Consider the following 18,766-nt stretch of genomic DNA (forward strand, 5'->3'; position numbering starts at 1 on the left):
AAATCCCAAAACCACCTGCAAGCAGTTTCTTACCAAAGTTCTCCCCTAAAAGTCTCACCCTGGGCACTTCCACTGACATTTCAGACACACCCTTTCCTCAGGTTTTGTTTTTCACATTACTACCAATGCAGCAATGTTATTTACTGACTGCATTTCCACCATTTATCATGGAAATGTAATAGTAATGGCCTGATATATTCCAAGCACTGGGCTGTAAGCTAAGTGATGAATGAAGAAAGTCCATAGCTGTTCATAGGGAGCCTGGCTTTCTTTCTTCTGTCCTGTTTCAATAGGCCTGGTAGGTTGGGCTGACAACTTCAGAAACTACAATTTCTGTGTGGAGATGTAGAAGACTAATTTTTTGAAATATCATTACACTAATGAAGAAACCAAATAGCTTAAGGGCTGTGCCATCTTGTAAGATTAGTGAAGCTGACCATGTAGCAATGGTTAGCAACTACGTCCAAAGATATTACATCGTCCACTTGATTTCAGGGGACAAAAATCTTTGCAAGGGGTGGCATCCAAGCAAGGTTTCTGCACCTGGTGAGGTTACTTCACTACAAAGTTATGGCCTGATTTTCAACAACAGCTGAACACTGTTGGTAATTCCCAGGAAAGAGTTCTACAGGCTGATGCTAATACAGCAAAACCTGATTTATAATGACTTAAGTGCAAACAGCATTTCACCATGTCCAGGCTGTGGACTCTCTCTCACACATCTGAAATCAGAATTGTCACTGTTAGCCAAATACCGCCAAAAAGGAAATACCTTTTGATTTCACACAAAAAGGAACCAAGAAGTCTGGTATATGTCTGAAACATGTCTGTGCAACACAGACTGTAAACTTTCAAGGTGGAAATATTCAAGATACTGGAGTGGCATATGAGCCCATCAGCCAGGAGAAACCAAGGAAAGGAAAGTAAAAGCCAGGAGTGCTGGGACAGGGTGTCAGACAGACAAGTGCTGAAGAAGCATCTGTGGGTTTGCTGGCAAGGAAAATGGGTAGTTACAACGATGAGCAGTTGGAGTGGGAAATCCCCGTTGGAAGATAAAGAGTAATTTTCTACCATTATGTTAATTAAAGGTACAGATGAGCATTTGTGCTGAAACTTGGGACAGAAATTCAGTTGTTCTGAGTGATGACTGGAACCTAACCCCTCAAGTCGATGGGTCTTTGGTCTTCACCAGTTTGCTTTTCCCACCTTGAAAGCTGTCTCTCAAGGGAGGAAAGTGATTTAACTTTTAGCCTGAGACTGACTCTTCAGAAGCCATCACTTTTCAGGATTTAGTTATTCAGTAGTGAAAGTACCAATTCACTGATACAGTGATGGAATTTCAGACTAAAATGATCGCAGACAACACTAGATTTATTTTTTTAAAACAGATACTTCTAATGCTTTGCAATGGAGCTTGATGTACTGTATTCAGAAATGGTTATCTGTAGATAAGTCAAAATATGGCTTAAGTAGATAACGAGAAACTCCACTTGTTAGTCACAGCAGGCATACTCCTTCAACATCTGTGAAAACTGCAATACAATCTGCGTAGTTTCACCTAGCTCAAAGTCTCACCTCCTTCCACATACCAACATACACTAAATACATAAGAATCTTTTCCAGCATGACGGTCAGTGGTTGCTGTGTTTAATCCTATCAGACAATGGAATTCAGACCAGATAGGAAATAAACGTAAATGCTAATTATTTTGCTGGACATGAGAAATCCAATGACATCTGGAGCTGGCATTATTGTAAACAGGAAAAAAGTTCGAGAGCTACTTAGCTTAGAGGTTTATAAATACCAGATATACACATCGGGAGGAAGTTGTCAGGTTAAGAAAGGACAAGTGCAGCTCTGTAACAATAAGTGAGTGAGAGAGATGGAAAAAGAGTGTATGTGAAATTATTTCTGGGAAGACCATTTTTGTCTGAGATAATTTTAATTGCACTCTTTACTGGACAGATGGTTAGTGTGGTAGGAGCAATCTGCCTTGGTTTATACACTGACACAGTTTACCTGATTATCTTTGCTGAACTAATAAAACCACAAAGACTGGGACCACCATGGCAATGTGGCAGAATGCAGAGCATCAGCCCCACAAACCTCCCCAGAGCACCACAGTAAAGTCTTGAGCTGCACCCTGCAAGCATTTATACACAAACTGAACCTCATGTATTGTGATTAATTTCCTTGACACCATGTGGGTTTCATTGCAGCACAGAAAACCAAACACAGACTTACGTATTTTTAGGATCAGGACCTACTTAGCACTAGTCAGCCATGATTTAATGCATCTGTACTTAATGTGCAGCTCACTAAATGTGAGGGAATTCTGCGTTTTGGTACAGTTTGGTTTTTTCCCCTGAACAGCATGTATGTTGTTTCGACATTAATGCTAAAAGTTAAATACTCTGTAGTCACTGATGTTTACTTAAACAATTATAATGTTGTCTAATGCAGCTGAGAATGAAGGTACAGTAGCCTTGTATTTAAAAGCATGGTCTTTTATTTAACATTAGAGAGCTCTAGTGGGCAAGCTGCCCATTTCTGATTCCCTAGCAGCCTCAATTATTCACAGGAATAAATGTTTGGATCAGAATGCATCTGTAGAACATTTTCCTTGTGCTGATCAAGTATCAGCAATTCAGTGACTACCTTATGCATCCCACTGCATATGCTAGGCCAGATTATTTACATATCCTTCAGCAGAAGAGACAACAGGGCATTTCTAATCACAAAATAATGCCACACAAAAAAGCTATGGTAAGAGCAAACATCAGGGATGTACAATAAAAAGGCAGAAAAAGATCTTCTGTGGCGCTGCAGGAACATCCTTCAGTGGACTGTGCTTAGCACAACAATGTAGATGTAGATAAGCATTAATATTCACAAGGCACATAGGCAGTCCTGCATCAGTCTTTGCAAACTTGGAAGTCATGCATACACATATGCATGCATGCCCTCATGCACAGGTCAAGAAAAATTCCTATTATGGCATTTAAGCTTTGCAAAGTTGGAGGCAAAGGTTTCTGACATTGGCAGTAAGCCCCTAGACTACAGTTTGTGATATGAAGTGATATTCAGGATAGGACACAGATAGGATGTAATCTCCCTTAGCTGCAAGCCCAATGCTCAGCAGCTGCACTGGGAATCTCTGGAGTGACTTCCCAGATAAACAGTTCAGACTTCCAATGACACTTCAGAAATGTATGTACATTCACACAGTAATAAAAAGAGAAAAAAAGAGGCAGGAACAACCTTCTTTGCAACACTTAAAGACCTTAATGTACTGATGAAAAATAGTAAGCAGTGCAGTTACTATTAATCACAATATCCTTTAGGTATTTTTTAATTTATCTGCTGCAGTGCTGTCACTGGCTCAAAACTCAACATGTCATATGTCCAGTTCTAAAACTGTTCCTAGGTTTAAAGAGGAGCACCTGAAGTTACAGATACTCCTTTTTAACTGTTTATAGTTAATCATGTTTAACTGTTCACATTTTTTTCATATTTCACCTGCTTCTAACTGAACACGAAAAAATTTGTATGCAACACTGATTGTTCATCATGTAACCTTTTGCTCTGCTTTTAAGTATTCAACATCTTTTCCACTGTACAAGTTGAGTTATACAATGAAATTAAAAAACTGACGTTTTAACTTTTATGATTCTTAAAACTTTACAAATACTCAAATTTCAAAGTTAGGTTATGTTCACTGCCAAAACAACCAATTTAAAAGCAGTGCCTATGTAACGATACTGACTTCTGCTTCTGACCCAGGATTTGTTTTCTCTCAAGGATATATTCAGTGCACAGGACTGGCCAAAGACCACTGAAATCAATGGAAAGGCTACTGGTGACTTTGATGGAATATGGATCGGGCTTTGAGCGTAACACTGCTGACTTCACTGACTCATCACAAGGGCTGAATTTGGCTTTGACAGATGTAAAGCGGTTCATCCCACATACCTTCAACAAATTGTATACATTTTAACCCCACCCTTCCATGCCCAGGAATTTAGAGCATTTTGTTCTGCTAGGTCTGTTAAGGAGCCCCAGCACTTGCACAGATAAAAAGAATGACTGAAACACAGAGTTATTTGTACTTACAGGTGTCCGGCTTGAGCTGACTGTTGGTAATTCCAAAATACTGGGGATTTTCGATGACGGGAATCTTTGTCATCCCAATGATAACTGCGTCAGGACCGCCCTCAGAAGAAGATGGAGTGTTACTGCCATTTGAGATGTGGTGGAGCGGACTGGCTGAATCATCATCATTGCTGATAACTGAAGAAGGACCTAGAGTTAGGAACAAAGATTTTCCTGTAATTCAGCACATGTCTCTCTTCCCTCAGACAATTCTTTTGTTTATTTTGGACCAGTTTGTCCTCCATCCCCATAGTCAACAGCTCTCCTGATGTACCTTGTTGACCTTACCTCAGGAATTTTATATGTCTGAAAGCAGATGGAGAACAGTGGGTTTTTTTTCCATTAGGAGCCAGAATGTGAAGCAAATTTTTATACTGGTAGGTCATCTATACTAAATGGATCAGGGCCCAGCATAGCCTGTCACTGGGAAAAATCTCCAAATTTGTTGAACCACTTCTGTCATTCTCAGAAATAAGCTATGAAACACACGCATTAACTTTTTTACCTTATGCCCCACTTGGATCACACAGCAATAATTGCCACAAATCCAGGGAATGCCTGCCCTCCCTTTGAGGTGGCATTATAGCAAGACAAAAGACACAGAGGAGATGGGCTCATCCTGATGTGGGAAGCTGGTAATTTCTGAAAGACAACATGGTTGAGAACCAAAATCCAGAGGACAAACTGAACAGCCACAAAAAGTATGGATCAGATGCTGAGCAGAGTAGTGGAAAAGACACATCCCACCCAATGCAAAGTCTGGGGTCACTGCAGAGGGGCTCGTGCAGCCCAGGGGAACATCCCACTGGCTCCTGCATCCATACCCGAGTCTAGTCTCCTTCCAAGAAAGAGGTTTATTTTGATCAGTAATTCAGTGAAGTTTCGTTTTGTTTTCACTCTGTGTTTTACATTTTTAATGAAAGTGCCATGGAGATAGAACCTTGTAAATGGGTAAAAAAAAATCTGATTAGTACAGTGTCTCACTTCTGTGACCTGCAGGGGCCTTCGATCTAACAGCAAGACCAGTACAGGTGACATCTGAACTCTTGCCATTTAACCCTGCCATTTAAATTCTACATTACATCTTCCAGTTTACATCCATCCAGTATTCAACGAAAATTAGAATCAAAATTCAGCAACAATAACATTTTGCCTAATCTCCCCACCAAAAAGCCAGCAGAGATCACACGTTACATTTCACTTCATTCTCCCATGTTAAGCAGGGGGTTGGGGGCAATATTCACATCTTCCAACTGCAACAATCAAAAGACAATGCTAGAAACAGATGACAAAATTCAACCTCTGTAAGTACCTATCCTGGAACAGCATCCTCAGATGACACCTGCATTTAGCCCACAGGCAGCAGCAACAGGTGGGGCGACTGTCCCCCCCCGAAGAAGGGGGTGGCAGAGAGGGCCTTGAAGATGACAAAAAGCTGTGTTTACTCCAAGTTACCAATCATCCCACTGCAAAATGTTGGAGCACCAGACTGAGTTATAGGTTGGACAGAAGGAACAGTGCAGAGGCAAGACAGAGCTGAGTAACTCAACACATAGGTGACATCTGTGTCTGCTGGGAAGGTGGGGGATGGAGAGAGAGAGAGAGAGAGAGAGAGAGAGAGAGAGAATGGGGACCAGCAGCAGGTCCTGTAGAGTCATCATGGAGGATGTGAGAGAAAATAGGCAGGATCCACCATAGCATGCACACAATTAAGGAACAAGATGAGAACTAGAACAGTCCCAGACACAGCAGCCAACAAAAGGCAGCATTAAAGAATGGAAACTCTTATTCTGTTGTGGCTCACTGTGTCATTAACAAGAACACTCTATCGTTGCATGGCATGGATCACAGGAATAAAAAAATAATCTGGCATGTGGCTATTCAACCATACCTTTAGAGCCTCAGGTATACTCCTACCCCTGTTCTGCTTTCCTTTCTCCCCAGTTGGTTTAATGGTGCTTAGGGAAATGTTTTCATAGTTTGAAAAAGTACTTCCCTGCCTAGCCTGAAACCTTAGAGGTAATTTTTCAAATACCTTGCACTTCACTGGAAAGTCACCATTCACAAATGTAAGTGAAGCCTAGATCTCTGCAATTTATCAAGTGAAATACTAGTACCAAGGCTGCTTTTGTCATTACTGGTCACCCAGATCCTCAGAAGATTGATTCTACTAGGAAACCTGCCAGCATTAAGAGTTTTTGGAGATTTCTCTAATGAAGTGCAGAGCCTAAAAAACTGTAGGAAAGGGTCCCTCAGATGGCACAGAAGATACTTATGTGAAGTCACAACACATTTTTCAGGTGCATGAGAGTTGTGTGCAGAGGCACTGGAGTGCAAATCCATTTAAAACCACATTCAATTTTTTCTAGACATTACCTTTATGTCTAAACTTTCTGAATGCCAAACTAATGGCTCCAAAAAGCAGGCCAACAAATATGCATTTTCTTGAGAAAATAAAGTCCTTTTATACTAATATAGCTTTAGCACAAGGGTCAAATCCCTTCTCTTACAGCAACTGGGCAAATTCTCTTGGCTCTGTAATTTAATAGAAGCATGTCTCTAAGTCCTTTTCAGCCCTGCTGTTCTCTGCTGCACAGGAGGAGGCTCTTTTGTCACTGTTTGCTTCCACCACACATGCGGTGATGGCAAGAAAAAATGACCATTACAGATTCTAGATGTTAAAGTGGGATAATGAATAGAAACTCATTCTGTTCATCAAATCATTTCTGTACTACTCCAAGACCCAATTTCATACAGTGAACTATTTTTTCAATCAGTATAAACTGCAAAGTGCTGCAGGTGAAAAGTAGACAATTGTTCTGTAAATGTATTTAGTCAGTTAGGCTAACTGGTAAAAACTAGTCTTCCATGTGGTGTGAAGCAGGCTCCAGTTATGTTCAGCTCTCTCATGTAGGTGAGGAAAACCTGGAAAATGAGGTGATTTCCAAAGCAATTCCTGGCAATATGAAACAATGTAAGAAAAATTCAACCCTGGAAACTGTGAGATGTGTCACTTAGTGATCCCTCTCACTTATTAGCAAGTAATCACTTCAGGCAATGGTTTTGGAAGTAGTTGTTTGGGTTCAAAAATCCTAATTCCTGTATATTTCTTCTCTAATTAAGACAATGAGAACTCACCAGGTAGAATTTTTTGTGTATCACAGGCAGTTGAGTTCACATCCTTTCAAACTTTCCCTTTGCTGGGACCTTCTCAACAACACGAGCAAACTGGTGCATAAACTGCCTCCACACTTGCTTATTTGCCAGGCTAGCCACTTACCATAAAGTTACACTTTCATTTTTGAATGCACTAAGCCACATTACAATCACAGACCAGCACTGCCACTGGCTATCACTGATACTCTAGTAATGCACAACCATTTCCAGGATACAAGACGAGGCCATCACCTGGGCTGACAAGAAGCCAGAACTGTCCTTTTACGAATATGCACTGAGCTTAAATTGAAGGGTAATTTCTTACAGTGCCTTAAAGTGTAGTTTCATCCAGATGAAAGAGTGAGTATGATAATTACCCTCAGTCACCTATTACCAATTCTAGTTTTTATAAAATCTGCTGCTGGTTTCACATCTGAAATCTGAAAATTTTAGACAAAACATCATTGGTGGGACTGTAAATCATGGGTTGTCAATAGCTATTAGCTATTGCCAATAGCTGACTCACAGTCAGGATGAGCTTTTAAGAAAACTCCAGAGGCCTTCTCCACCTTCAAATGTGCTGCCTAGCATCTCCACCTGATTTCATTTTTAGACCACATTTCTTACCTTAAGAAGACAGCATCCAGAGCCAGATGAGAAATGGCCTTGGAGAAGAAACATGAGAGCTATGCACTGCAGGGATTGATTTCTCCTCTGTTTGATGCTGAGCTAAAAACTTGTCCATTCTGCATCACCTAAGCCCAAGAAAAATTGCTTCTGTGTACAAAAAACCAACAGCTCTCTGAAAAAGCGGTGACATGTAAAAAAACCAATTATATTTGAAACTGACAAGCTATAATAAAGCAAAAAATACCTCCCACACCTAGGCTGTGAATTATCTTCAGCACACGGTATGGGGACAGGCAGCAACAGCAAACTTCCCTCACTGCACATCCCACAGAAACCTGGAGACAGTCAGACACTGCTGGATGGGGTCATGGTTTACCTTGACTAGTGCCAGCACCCCTCCCTGCAATACAACCCACTCCAGTGCCACCACTTGAACAGTGCATGTCTGCACTGTCCTTGACCTTGGTGGTGCCAACAAATGTGAATTTCCTTAAGTTTAAAAATAAAATTTAATACAACTCTTTTGAAGGTACGCTGCTATTTCTGGCCAGGAGAAGGAGTTTAATGGTTGTAAGATACAGGCTTTGCCGGTGCTTTTATCACCATCGGAGTTAATGCAGTTTCAATACGCATGCTACCAAGACCTATCTGCGCTACTATTTGTTGGTGCTACATTTTGCTTTGCATAATTTCAGGCTTCTGCTAATACTTAGGTAGTTGGCTGCAGCTACACATCTTGACTACTGGCTGCCACTGGAATAATCCACATAATGACTTTTCTGTGTATCAAAGTACAGGAGTCCCAAAGTGAGTAACAGCATGACTCAGCTAAGCAAGCTCAGGCAAAAAATAAAAAGAACAGGCTCTCAAATGCAGAATCAGAAAGATCATACGGGTTTTGTTTGCACCTGGCATGGCCTTGCAAGCACATATACTCAGACTTTAGTTTAGATGGTCACAAACAAGCACTATGTCCATCTACTTCTCCCTCCACATGCTGTGTCAAAGATATAAGTAATCTACTATGTATGTTTGCTCTCCAAGCTCTAACAAGATCTCCTGGAGGCTACAATATCCTGCATCCTTCTTGCAACACACTTCTGTGCGTCACACACCACTCCAGTATCCCTAAAGGCACTACTAATGGCTCAGGCACACTGGGAAACAATAGGAGTAATAATTGCCAAAAAACCAGCCGAATTTAGCTTTGTGGTTGAAGCTGTGAAGTTACAAGGATGCATCTGCTTAGTCAAGTGTAACAAGGCAGCTCAGGTAAACATGATTGTTTATAGAGATTTTGTGCTGTGATGCCTTAATAATCATGCCTCCTTCCACAAAAAATTATGCTGGCTGCTAGGAAGATTTCTCAACTGACCACGCACTAGCATTGGCTCTTCTTACTTCCCCTGGGAACGGGGACCAGTCTGTGCTGGGACATGGTAATAGCACACCATCAACTCAAAAGAAGGATAGTAAGTGCATGTCACACGAGCCAGCATCACCTCTGCTTAATTTCAAGGCCATACTGAATCTTCTCTCTTTTTCCTTTTGGGAGGGGTGTATTTTTCACTAGTTAAATACCTTGTTCTGAAAAAGCAATTACACAAGATTTCTTTTCCCATGAGACTCCCATATTTGCTGTGGATCCTAAGTTCTTTTCTGCATGATTAAAAGGTAAGTTATGCTTCAGCAAGCGAAGATATTAAATTTTTCCTGTTATCAAGCTAGGATCCAACTTTCTTACCACAGCAGATATCTTTTTAGCTTAACTTTTGAACTGCTGTCTTACCTTTCACTCCTTCTGGAAGACAACTAATCAATCACAGCTTGCCACACTTTTTTTCTGATTAAGGTGCTCCAAGCTTTGCTTTGAATATTCCTTTGCATTCCTAAGATAAACGACTGTATGCAAATGTGATACCAAATCATGTTTACACAATTCTACTAGACTGGATAAGAGACCCCAACATAATAGAAAGTAATGCAATTAGAGAAACATTATTTTATATTATTGATCTCTTAAAATGCTGTATGCTGAATACACGGAATTGACTTAAAAGGCATAAATAGAACACAAGGAAAATAATTCAAAACAAGCTGAAACTTCCCAGTGAGAAACCAGTGGAGTCTCACTTTGCTTGGTGGAGCAGTTCAAAGTCAGATTCTTCTGCAAATCTACAGCAGGCTTATTAAAATGACAGCCTTTGCTTTGCAGCTGCTGCTTCTTTTAACACGGGAAGCTCAAGACAGAGTGCTTCAGTGCTTTCTTAGCAGTTCAGCTGTGCAGAGCCATAGCATTTCTTGCCTCTTCCCACCTTCCAACAAACCCTTCTTATCTCATATACCCATCCCTTCCAGCTCCCCAGAAAACTGTCATTAGTCTTAGCTTCAGTGAAATCACCTCAAAAGTCACTGTCACTCAGTTGCAAAACTAGTATTATGGGGTTAATGCTCCTTTGTTTATGGTGGAGAAAACACAAGAATAAGATCACCCCAAGCAACTTCATACCCAAGTCCATCCTTCTGAAGCACACTGCTCTTCACAGCTCAAACAGTGCATGTCCTATCCCGATGCAGCACACTGAGCCAAAAAACACACTGTAGACATTAAGCCTGTGACTCAGAAAACTGAGACTTGCCAGGCTTCGGTGTTAGAGGATAAATAATTTCACATCTTCTGACAGGTATCATTAATCTGTTTAACTGATGTGCAACCAGTGGTGCTTGTTTAAGCTTGTACTCTGTTGCTTCTTGATATATGAGACAAGAAAAACTTTTTGACACTGCCCAAGAAGTTCTGTTCCTATCCAAGAGCACGCTCCCAGGAAGTCAGGGGAACCAGAATGCAGAGCTGGAGAACTTCCCCACACCCAGCAGACAAATGACTCTGTTCCCTGGCAGCAAGAATTCCCTGAAACACTGAAGAAAGGGGGCTTCTTGGATGTCCCTTGCAGGATTAAGTGGCTGAAAAGAAAGACTTAAACTCAAGAAGCAGACCTTAGGAGTTTGTTCACTTACAGCTATTGCAAAATGAAATGGAAAAATTTGTTTGAAAACCATGACAAAAACAACACTACTTTGACATAATGTTTCATCTCGGTGATGAAGAATCCAAGGTGGTTTGCTTTTGATTTCATGCAAGAAAACAATGTTTTGTCTTCCCTCATTTGTTGCAGCTTCACAAGAAGACTAAATTGCATGGTTATTACTGTATCACTTTCATACAGAGCAAACAGGTTACAGTGCCAGATTATTTTACTTTCTATATAGGATAATTTAAGTAATGCTTACCTTTGAGTCTAATGATATAGTAGGAATGTTATTCAGTTTTACAGTACCAAATTTTCAGTGTTGCTAGGTGTCAAAATGCCTGTCCCATAAAATGCATGATCCTTTTGCTGGAAAACTTATTTCAAATGCCTAACTGCTCTAGAGAGCAACAAACATGCAATCTGGGTAATTTGCACTGAAATAACTGTGCACAGATTTCAGCCACTTAAGTGTTTCATCAGGCCTTTTTTGTGTGTCTTTGAATCTAAGAGCCCCAGCTGCATGTTTGTTTGCTTTGGTTTTATTCTGGAGCATGATTGTGAAAGAATCCCAGTCAGTTCCTTTCAGCTGCCTTTCTTCTCACAACCTCGCCTATACTCCCTTGTATGCATGCATTCACACATCCCTTTCCACACAAGCCTAGAGCACTCCAGAAGTCATAGTTTCAGCAAGGGAGGTTTCCAAATAGGGAGGACCCCCTAGGATAACCTAGGAGTCCCTTCATAACGTAAGTCAGTCCCTGAAATCCATGCAACCTACAGGACCCAGGGACAAAGACACAGGTGTCTAGGTGGGGGGCAGACTGGCAAGGCAGTTCACCCAAGAAACCTTCTTTGCAGCAGTACAAAACTCGGTAGGAAAAAGGATGAGTTCTCTAATATATTTGCTGGTACTGTCTGTGCAGGATGAAAGATGCATGACCCCCCTCTGCCCTGGCCTCACTCTAGGGCCAGCTCTCCCCAGGGATGCCATCAGTGAAGCCTCAGCCTGCAGCACAAAGGCTGCCAATTTCTTTTTCCTTTCAGCCAGAATGGGAAGTATTTGTGTAACAGATCTCACAACCGCAATCTGGTAAACATCTTCGAACTCTTAGCACCATAACCAATAAATCCTCACAGTTTGTCCTTGGTGAGGTACATGCTACTATTACTCCCAGTCTGGAGGCAACGGGAAGAGCTCTGCATGGCTCAGTGATCTGCCCAGCACTGCAGGTGGGATCTTTGTCAAAGTCATGAACAAGACTCTGGAGGGACTGCCAGCCCTGGCTGTTGAACCACAGAGCCCTTTGGGACTGACAGCCTGCCCTCAGCTGCAGGATAAAAGGTGGCTATACAGCCGCCCATTGCTTCATGGGCACATTTGCAGTATCTGCAGCTCAGATGATGTGCCATATCATAAAGAATGAGGAATTTATGGCCGCTCATTATTGGTAGTCAAATGAAACACAGACCTGAGTCAAAATCTAGCAGGGATGTAGTGTATTAATCAATAAGAATATGTGAGCCAGAGAAGTAAGGATACAAGGCAGCAGAAAATGTGAAAGAAGGAAAGAAAAAATGATTTATCTTTTTTAATATAGATCACCAAGACCATTCATTATAGCCACCTGCAGGTTTGGATGTCTCAGAAACATGGGTAAAATTGCAATCCTTCAAAAATACTACGGTGAAAAATCACCACAATAAGAAAAAAGATCTGCTGGAATGTACATTTTGGCATCAAGCAAAAAAGAATAATTCACCCAAAATTAAATCCTTGTTGCCTTACATTTAATTTAAAAAACTATTTAATTAACAATCACTTCCCCTTAACAGTTTTCATAAATAATCTAAGTGTTAGCATTCTCATTCCTAGGGCTGGAAATGAGGTCCTCTGGAAGACAAATAAAATGTGTACAGAAGCAATACAAGTTTCCCTGTGCTGCTTTGGCAGTCAGTCTTTATTTGAAAGAACAGCAAAGCTACTTGGAGTAGTCAACTTGAACAGTTTCCCAGATCCTCTTTAGTTAGACATGGTTAGGTAATATGGCAGACACACTAGATTGTGGAGAAATGCTCCCTGATAGTAAACTTGTATTTGCTGCTTGTGTACTTTTTCCCTCAAAATAGACTGTTACTAATGAAACTATTCCCGTTCTTCAAACCTTCCCTCATTATCTCTTGGGAGTACAGAGATACTATCGACAGGGCTCTTCCATCCAAGCAAATCAGCTGAAAACTTGATATGGAAAAGCTAGAAATACTCAGAGACCCGAGGAAAAACTGAAGAACTGGGACTGCTTTTATCCTCAGCAGAGATCTGAGGAGGTACACGACAGCCTTCCAATGGAAGGGGGAAAATCTTTATTTCATGACTATGCTGGATAGGAATAAAAAGTTGCATGATAAAAGTGCATCAGGAAAGGCTGAGGTAAAATGTTAGGAAAACATCCTCATTGTTGGAATTACTCATACAAGACTCAGAAATCTCCACTCTGGAGATCTTGAAGCTACATCAGGAAAATACCTGGCATAAAAGACAGGTATAGGTAATACAGGCTTAGGACAGGGAAGAATCGCCAAGATCCCATTTTGGCCCTAATTTCCATAGTAATAAGTACATAGCTTTCAATGCATTAGCAGGTTACTTTTCCAGGCTGCAGAATCAAGATAGGTTTAGTCAGCTGAGAAGCATACCAGTGCTGTACAAATGCACACTCTACATGGGTTATTATAATAGGACACACATTCTTTAGATACAATTTATTTTAGTCGGTGTGTCCCCCCTTAATTGTTTCTGAACAGTTTTTATTAGTGGAAGTGTTAACTACATGATACTGTAACACCAAGTCTTGTACCATAGGCCTCCAAAATTGCATGAATTATGAAGTTTTAACACTGTCCTACATTGAAATATACCTCCCAAATTATTCTTAAAAAGCATTCCAGCATAATAGCTTCCAATTCATTTTTCATTTACAGCCACACTAGCTAATCTCAAATACGACAATCTGCAAGGAAACAAAACTAAATGATTACATACAATCAACCCAAACATCATGCTCAAATTGTAAACAACATCTGCAGAAATCTGGTTTTGCAGTTTACTCAGCTTTCCCTGAGATGGTCTTGCAGTCCAGCTACAGCTTTCTTAGACTTGCACTGATCTGGACTGGCCTCTCTTCATCTCCAAACATTCTCCATCCTTGAAAACATGTTTTAAGAACAAAAATAAAAATTCAAAACCTACACCTGGAGAGGAGGGCATAGGAAGATCGTGACCTAACACTCCATCATCTATTTCTTGTCAAGTGTTTCACCCCTTCCTTAGGTGAGCAGGCTTTGGGCCCCCTTGGCCCAAGTCTTGCATGTGCTCGGTAGACAGTACCTGGCCTCTGGAAGAAGGCTGCTAGAAGGGCAGGAGGCTTCAGCACCGAAGACAAGCTGCCCAAAACTGGCACTCAGTGAGCACAAAGCAAAAGAGCTTATTTTCCTTCCTGAACATCAATGCCTGACATTTTATTCCAATTTATATTGGATTACTTAGCATCAGTGAAACTGATTACTTTTGTGCCTCTGCCACAGTAGCCATTTCAGCAGCTTTCTTTACAGCCCCTGTCCCTGAGCACTCAGCAACTACACACATCCCTGGCCTCCAGAGATCACAGGTCCTGCTCAGAGAATCTTGTTGGCTGGCATGAGACTGGCCAGAACCTTTTCCTGGGAAGCTACTGGGCACTCAGCAACCACGTGTCATCAGAAATTCTTGTGATACCCAGGTGAATAAGCTGCACTTTTTTTCTCCAGTGTGGAATGGCCTTAGCAATAGACTCACTCTAGCACCTGGTGGTTTTGTGCACCTCTAAGAAATCATAAAGGAAAGAAAATTGCTTCCATTAATCACTTTCAATTTCCACAGTTATAGACTTCTGAATTATGCTCAATTAGATCTTTTGGGACATTGTTTAAGAAGTAATTCACCTTTGGAGACAGGAGGGAGCTGAAGAGACTGGAGGAATATCCCTGCCAATACAGTTTCAGATCAAAGATGCAGAATTGACTCTGAACAGTACCTTTCTTTCCCCAAGCATGATTCCTAAGGCAGTGAAGCCTTACATACTCAAATAGTCTTCAAATGCAGATCTAAAAATGACTGCAGTGGAGCAAACGCTCACAGATAGAAAGGCAACATATCAAATTTCTGACCCAGCAGCATTATTCACAAGCTATGAGATTAGCTACGCAAACTGACTTGCTTCACCTCTAGATGTTGATCCTCTACAGCCATTTGCAGACACCTCTTCCTCCCTGCCATGATGTCCCATCTGCTGGAGATTCCTACTGTCACTTTCTCCTGTCAGCTTTCCTTGAAACTGCCTCTACGGCAAGCAGGAAGATGCCCCACACTTAAAGCTATTTGCACCATACCAGCTAGTTCAGCCATCCCAGAGGCGGCCACACTAGAAACCAAGCTCTGGCAGTTTTTCTACAGCAGATTTGAAAATGGATGCATTAATTGTGAAACTGTTCATGAAACTGCAAGGAGGTTTTGCTAAAATATTGGAAGCATCGCTGTTCCTATTCTGCAGCGCTTTAAAATAAAGCAGTGCTTCTCTTTTTTTCAGGATGCTGCACATAATATTTTCATAAATTACTTCTGCTTCTTCTACTGCTTCTGAATACTTTATCAAGTACTCTAGCTTTTCACTGACATGCACCCTCTGCTTATTTACTTACTTTCCTCCTTTATGAAGAGTTTTGCCTCTGTCTTCTTAACCGATTCTCTCTTGACCACCTGGCTGACCTATCCTCCCTTTTTCTAACATCTCTCTGTATTTCTTAACTCTGCAGCTTCCTTATCACCTTATACTATTCAGTTCCTAGTTGTCCACATTGTCTCCTGTGATGTTCTAATTTATATGTTAGCATTAAATAGCATTAGTACTTGTTAAACTCAAGTACTTTAGGGTGACATTCATTTATTCTCAGTGTAACTTTCTCTTTTACCAAAAATTCAGTCATGGCTGTTTCTTAGCAACGGATTTATCAGAACAGATTTGCATGGAAATCAAATGCTCTCAGAAAGGGACTGCTAAAGGAAGCTGATAGCATAGCCTTATTCCTAACCACCATAAGAAGCAAATAATACAAAGCAGAATAAAATGGTTTTGTAAATCTGTATGAATCTAAGGAACACGTTTAGAACATAAGCACCAGCTGAAGTAGACCATATAAACTTCCCTAATTAGTGTATCCCTGAGTTGATCTGCAAAAAAGGTCTTGCCTTCAGAGACTGCAAACCAAACCAAACCACGCATAGCCACAATCCTCTCTTGCACTGCACTAGATCCAAAGTGGGAGTCTGCAATGATCACAAACAGGTCTCAAAAGGACCAGACTGCAAAAGACAGACATGTGCACCTCCCATGTGCACAAAAAATGCACACCCTCACTTCAAGCACAATACTAACTAACTAAGAACTGAACTTCAGTGGAGGGAGGAACATAATCACTTAATGTTTCATTCTCTGGAGTCTGCACATTTACACCATAATTTCAGTAACAAAGTTTTTCATTTGCACAGTCTTTAGAAAGAATCCATTTCCATCTAAGAGGTTTTCACACTTTTTTTTTTTTTTTCAAACCCAAAATAATGTGCAAAGTTCCAACCAGCTAGTTCATGAAAAATTTAAAGAAAACCAAATTTGGGGATAGGGTGAAAGAGTGAAACCAAACATGAAGCATGAAATCCTAATAGTGAAATAACAACACTGTGAGTCTAATTCCCTTCATCTTAGCATCAGCCAAGAACAATTTATTAAATTGACAATGGTGCAAAATCCCTAAGAATTACAGTAGAGTCGGGACTGCTGTCTTTTTATTAAGAATGATGAGAACCTTTCTGGCAAATGAAGTCTTCTGCTGTTGTGGCACTTAGCTGTGTCACTGAAAGGCACCATCTATAATATACAGCCGTGCATGAATTATGTTAGGAATGGATTAAAGTAATAGACCTGTATTATTCCCAAGAGGCAATGCCAAAAAGGTAATTGTACCACTACATTCTAGAGAATGCCAGTTTCATGTCTTCCTAATGTTTAACTGAAAATCTGCAAAATCCATTTCTCTTTTTGCTGAGAAATTAAGACAGGACCAAAACATGAAATCCCAACTCTGGTCATGCTCAGCCAAAACTCCCACTGAAGCCAGTAGGAGTTCTGCCAGGGAGAGGATTAAAGACAGTAAAATTTGCTGCATGCTACCAGAAATGTAAAAGCTGCAGAGCTAGGTTTTATTACAGTGCTGCTGTGATTATTAAAATTAGCATAATTTTGGTCTTTCACCTTTCAGTCACACAGTCACGTGGACTTGCAGAGGAGGGATGGATGCGAGGCGGACAAGACAACTTGCTGGAGAGCGCTTAATGCTGGGCTAGGAGCCAGCAGAAGTGAATCCCTCCTACAGTATCTCCCTCCTCTTTAAGGCCCAACAAGAAAACGGGCAAAGAAGCAAGCCTGGATCCTTAGCAAACAGCACTAGTTGGAGGCAATGCAACATGCTCATCATCACAAAAACCTACTGAAGCCACAGTGTCTATGCCATTCCAGCACTGGCAGCACACCTGGGCGTGCTCCCCTTTGGGAGGCTTTAAGCTGGGCTCTGTGCCACAGAGGTAAGAAACCTCAGATGGCAAGAAGCAGCCACCATGTTAACAGCTTCACTGGGCTTCTGCCGGGGGCAGCTTTACTGTACCAGTAATCAGAGGAGCCCATTATCACTAGGGGGGTACCTGGGTGTGCAGGGAGGGGATGCTGCACTACCTCAGGGCCCTCAGGGTTTGCTGGCTGCTCCCTCCACTTGGTCACGTTATCTTAGATGGATTCAAAAACTCATTTACAAAAAGTACACAGTTCATTGACTGAGTGGTTGGGATGGTTTAGTTCTCCAATACAGCTTCCAGAGGCATTAGAATTTGTTTTATTAAGACAGTAACAACTTTCCTTACTTTACCAGCCAATTTCTCTGTGTTTTCATGATGTCGTAGCAAAACCCAAGGAACAAAGATGAAAACTTGGAACACCTAAGTTATCTAAAGAGCCTGCAAAATAAGCAAAAATTAAGTCCTGAGCTACGCACCTATATAATTTTTTATGAGAAAGCAAGAATAATACAGTGTTTCATTACAAACGTAATTTTTTCAATGAAACTTCATTTTCAAGAGTATGATTACAACAGATTTCTGACACTTTGTTCACTAGCAATGATTTTATTTCAAATTGCCAAGTAGCTATTGCTAAAAAACTTGCTAGATTCACACCCAGGGATATTTCCTATATAACGCTTAATGAAAAAATATATGTTTAGAGACCACCATCAATTACAAAATACAGATGTATACAGTACAAATGATTCAAACAACAGCATAAAGACACTCGGGTCCTGAATTTCACATAAGCTGGCCCTGTTGAATTAAACTCACTGATCTGGGTTCTAAAGCAAGTTTCAAAGTATGTATCACACATAAACTCATGCAATACTACTACTAAAGAATAAGATAACTTTATTCACTCTGTTAGTAGCACATGACTAAAACTGTAATATACTGAACTATTTTACACCTACATAATCTCCTAAAAGAACATTTTGTAGAAAAAGCCCACTACAGATAAATACAGGTCTCATACGGAATCTAGCTATTATGGACTAAACACCACAAAACCGCACAGTTTTGGAATTAAAATTGCATTGCTTCACTTTGCTGGCATTTCCTTTTCATGTTAAATGTCTGGCAAGACCTA

General features: G+C 40.8%; 1 protein-coding gene across 1 annotated transcript in view; it reads right to left on the reverse strand.

Moving 5' to 3' along the window:
- Positions 1–18,766, reverse strand: part of NTRK2 (neurotrophic receptor tyrosine kinase 2) — a 210,220-nt gene that overhangs the window by 86,851 nt on the left and 104,603 nt on the right. Inside the window, exon 12 of the mRNA XM_040580518.1 lies at positions 4,114–4,302. Coding sequence (XP_040436452.1) covers positions 4,114–4,302 — 189 coding nt within the window. The remainder of the gene's footprint in view (positions 1–4,113; positions 4,303–18,766) is intronic.

The sequence above is a fragment of the Falco naumanni genome, chromosome Z (genome assembly GCF_017639655.2).
Source record: "Falco naumanni isolate bFalNau1 chromosome Z, bFalNau1.pat, whole genome shotgun sequence".
Lineage (NCBI taxonomy): Eukaryota > Metazoa > Chordata > Aves > Falconiformes > Falconidae > Falco > Falco naumanni.